This window comes from Penaeus japonicus, unplaced genomic scaffold, assembly GCF_977035675.1.
Source record: "Penaeus japonicus unplaced genomic scaffold, GWHDUDI00000001_assembly GWHDUDI00000015, whole genome shotgun sequence".
Lineage (NCBI taxonomy): Eukaryota > Metazoa > Arthropoda > Malacostraca > Decapoda > Penaeidae > Penaeus > Penaeus japonicus.
In genome coordinates, this window is record NW_028234417.1 from 21,379,443 (window position 1) to 21,381,942 (window position 2,500).

Genomic DNA, 2,500 nt, shown 5'->3' on the forward strand with positions numbered 1-2,500 from the left:
TACACTTTATTTAGTGACGCTATCCCGCAACTTTATAATTTGGTACCAGATCAAACAAATTAATAGGTAAATCTATTCTAGTAAAACAGGACCCGATCTGAACACCATAACTTCAGTACTAATTGGTCTGAAAACACATAGATATCTATTCGATACGACAAAATAAGTCGGCTTTATTAATATCATATGAGTATGAGAAATCATGTAATTATGTACACACAAACACCGTAATGCAAGGGTTATTCCGATCAATAGTTCTCGAACATTTCCCTTTACTTTGCTCAATATGACCCTTCAGCCATGGGTGGAAGGGACACGTTTTGCAGGGTACCTTTGGAAGGGACAGCTTTGGGAAGGCTGACGGGGTAACTTTAGAAAGTCTGGAGGGTCACCTTTGGAAGGGCTAAAGAGGCAATTTTCGAAGGAGCAAAAGGGCGCCATTGGAAGAGTTTACAGGGCACCTGTGGAACGGCCGAGATATTGAAGAATAAGCAGAGGCAGGGTGTATGTTGAAGGAGATCCGACAAGCAAGAGAGATAGCAAGCGTAAGTATGAAAAAAATAAGGTGAGAGAGGGAGAGCTAGCAAGAAAGAAAGTGAGGGAGAGGGAGAGAGAGAAGTGAGGAATAATAATATAAAATATATCAAATTTTTACTTTTACTCATCTATCGTAGTTATTGTCCGACTGAATTACCAGTGTGCGTGCATCTGTGTGTCAATGTTTGTGCTTCAATGTCTCTGTGCGGACATGGGTAAGTGTTTCCGTGTGTGTTTAAACACAGGCTCAAAATATGCTATGACACTTAAACCTCACCATGCATCACCCATGGGAAACTGTCAGTATAGGTAAGAGAGAGAAAGACATGACTTGACTTTCCTTGTGCGCAGGTCCCGTGCGGGTGTAACCTCCCTCGGGCGGTATCTGTACGTGATGGGCGGATACGACGGTGCGTGCGACCTGTCTTCGGCTGAGATGTACAACCCTGGTCTTAATAAGTGGCTGAATATCACTGCCATGGGTACAAAGAGGTCCTGCCTGGGCATTGGCACGACGGATGGGCTCATCTACTGCGTTGGAGGTGAGGCTTTTGGATGCGTCATTTTTCTCCTTCTTCCTTTACTCTCTTTCTGGCGGTGATGCTTCCCTTTCTTCATCATCACCTTCTTCCTTCAGACTATTGTTCCATTGTTCCATCTTCGTCCTTCAGATTGTTGTTCCATTGTTCTGTGAGAATTTAGCAAAAACTGCGGTTATTTGCCAGACACCGTTTCACTTCAATGCCAGAGGTAAAATTCAGGCTATTTGGGTAAATACAATGGTTTAGGTGTAAGTTCGGTCCCAACACACACACACACACACACACACACACACACACACACACACACACACACACACACACACACACACACACACACACACACACACACACATGACCTGTTTGCACTCTGTGGAGTACCAAAACGCCTGAGAACCGACAGTGGACCGCAAAGAGACTTTATGAAAAAGTGGGGTGTGAAACACGCAATTACCTCTCCACTCTACCAAAAATCTATTCATGAAGACTACGACATCGAGACACAAGGAAGAGTGACGACTTCGCCTTTGTAATATTAGAAATGAGAAATAGCTCTCAAGAAAATAGTTTGTCACCATCCTAGATCCTCCTTGGACGCCCATTGCAGTCGATGGTACCAGTACATAATCGTTCACTCATTACAGACTGGTGCAGAACTATGAAAAAAAATGGATGAGACCAGGAGCGCCGAAATCACAGTACAAGAAGAAGCACACAGTATAACTACACGCCCTCTACCCGTGTTAGAAGTTGGAGATACAGTACGAGTACAAAGCCTAAGCACCCGAAATCCTCGAGCACAGACGGAACCAGATTTGCGGAGCTGATGCTACGCCGGGCTTGTATGCACTGAGGCGAGCCCACCTGTGTCAGTGTGTGCTGACTCGTGAGAGAATGTGCCAACGAGTGTTGACCCAACGCAGTGCCCAGCTACGTCAGTAACCGCCAGGTGACAGTGGAAACTCACGAGTTTGGACGGGACTCGATCTGTCGACCACGGGGATTTGAAGTCGACACGCTACCAGACGGCTGGACGGCACCAAAGCTACCAAAGATTATTTCGACGAAACCGCTGTCACATACGTCTGATTCCCAAATGAAAGATCGTTAAGACTTCAAGATCTCAGGTCACCAGACTTTTTCGATCTCAGTAAAATATATGGGAATCAAGACTCAGGAGTCCAAGATTTAATATGTAATTGATATGTAATTAGGAAAGCATGGATAACTATACTATATGCAACTATGTATTTTATTCAAGCGACATTTGAATGTCATGCTAACTTTACCCATAAGTCTGTGCGAAAGAGTTATTCTTTCCCCATTACTCTCATGTAAAAACCTTGTCAAGCTTTGCGTATAAACTTGCTGGTTAATTCTCATCTTTACCTGTCCAACGTATGCATAAAGAACATGAATACACT

The 2,500-nt window shown here is 44.1% G+C and overlaps 1 protein-coding gene across 1 annotated transcript in view; it reads left to right on the forward strand.

Annotated features, from left to right (window-relative positions):
* LOC122261753 (kelch-like protein 20) overlaps nt 1-2,500 on the forward strand; it is a gene marked incomplete in the record, with an annotated part of 51,774 nt that overhangs the window by 46,656 nt on the left and 2,618 nt on the right. The window contains 1 exon segment of the mRNA XM_086544682.1: nt 889-1,079. Within this exon segment, the coding sequence (XP_086400808.1) occupies nt 889-1,079 (191 nt within the window).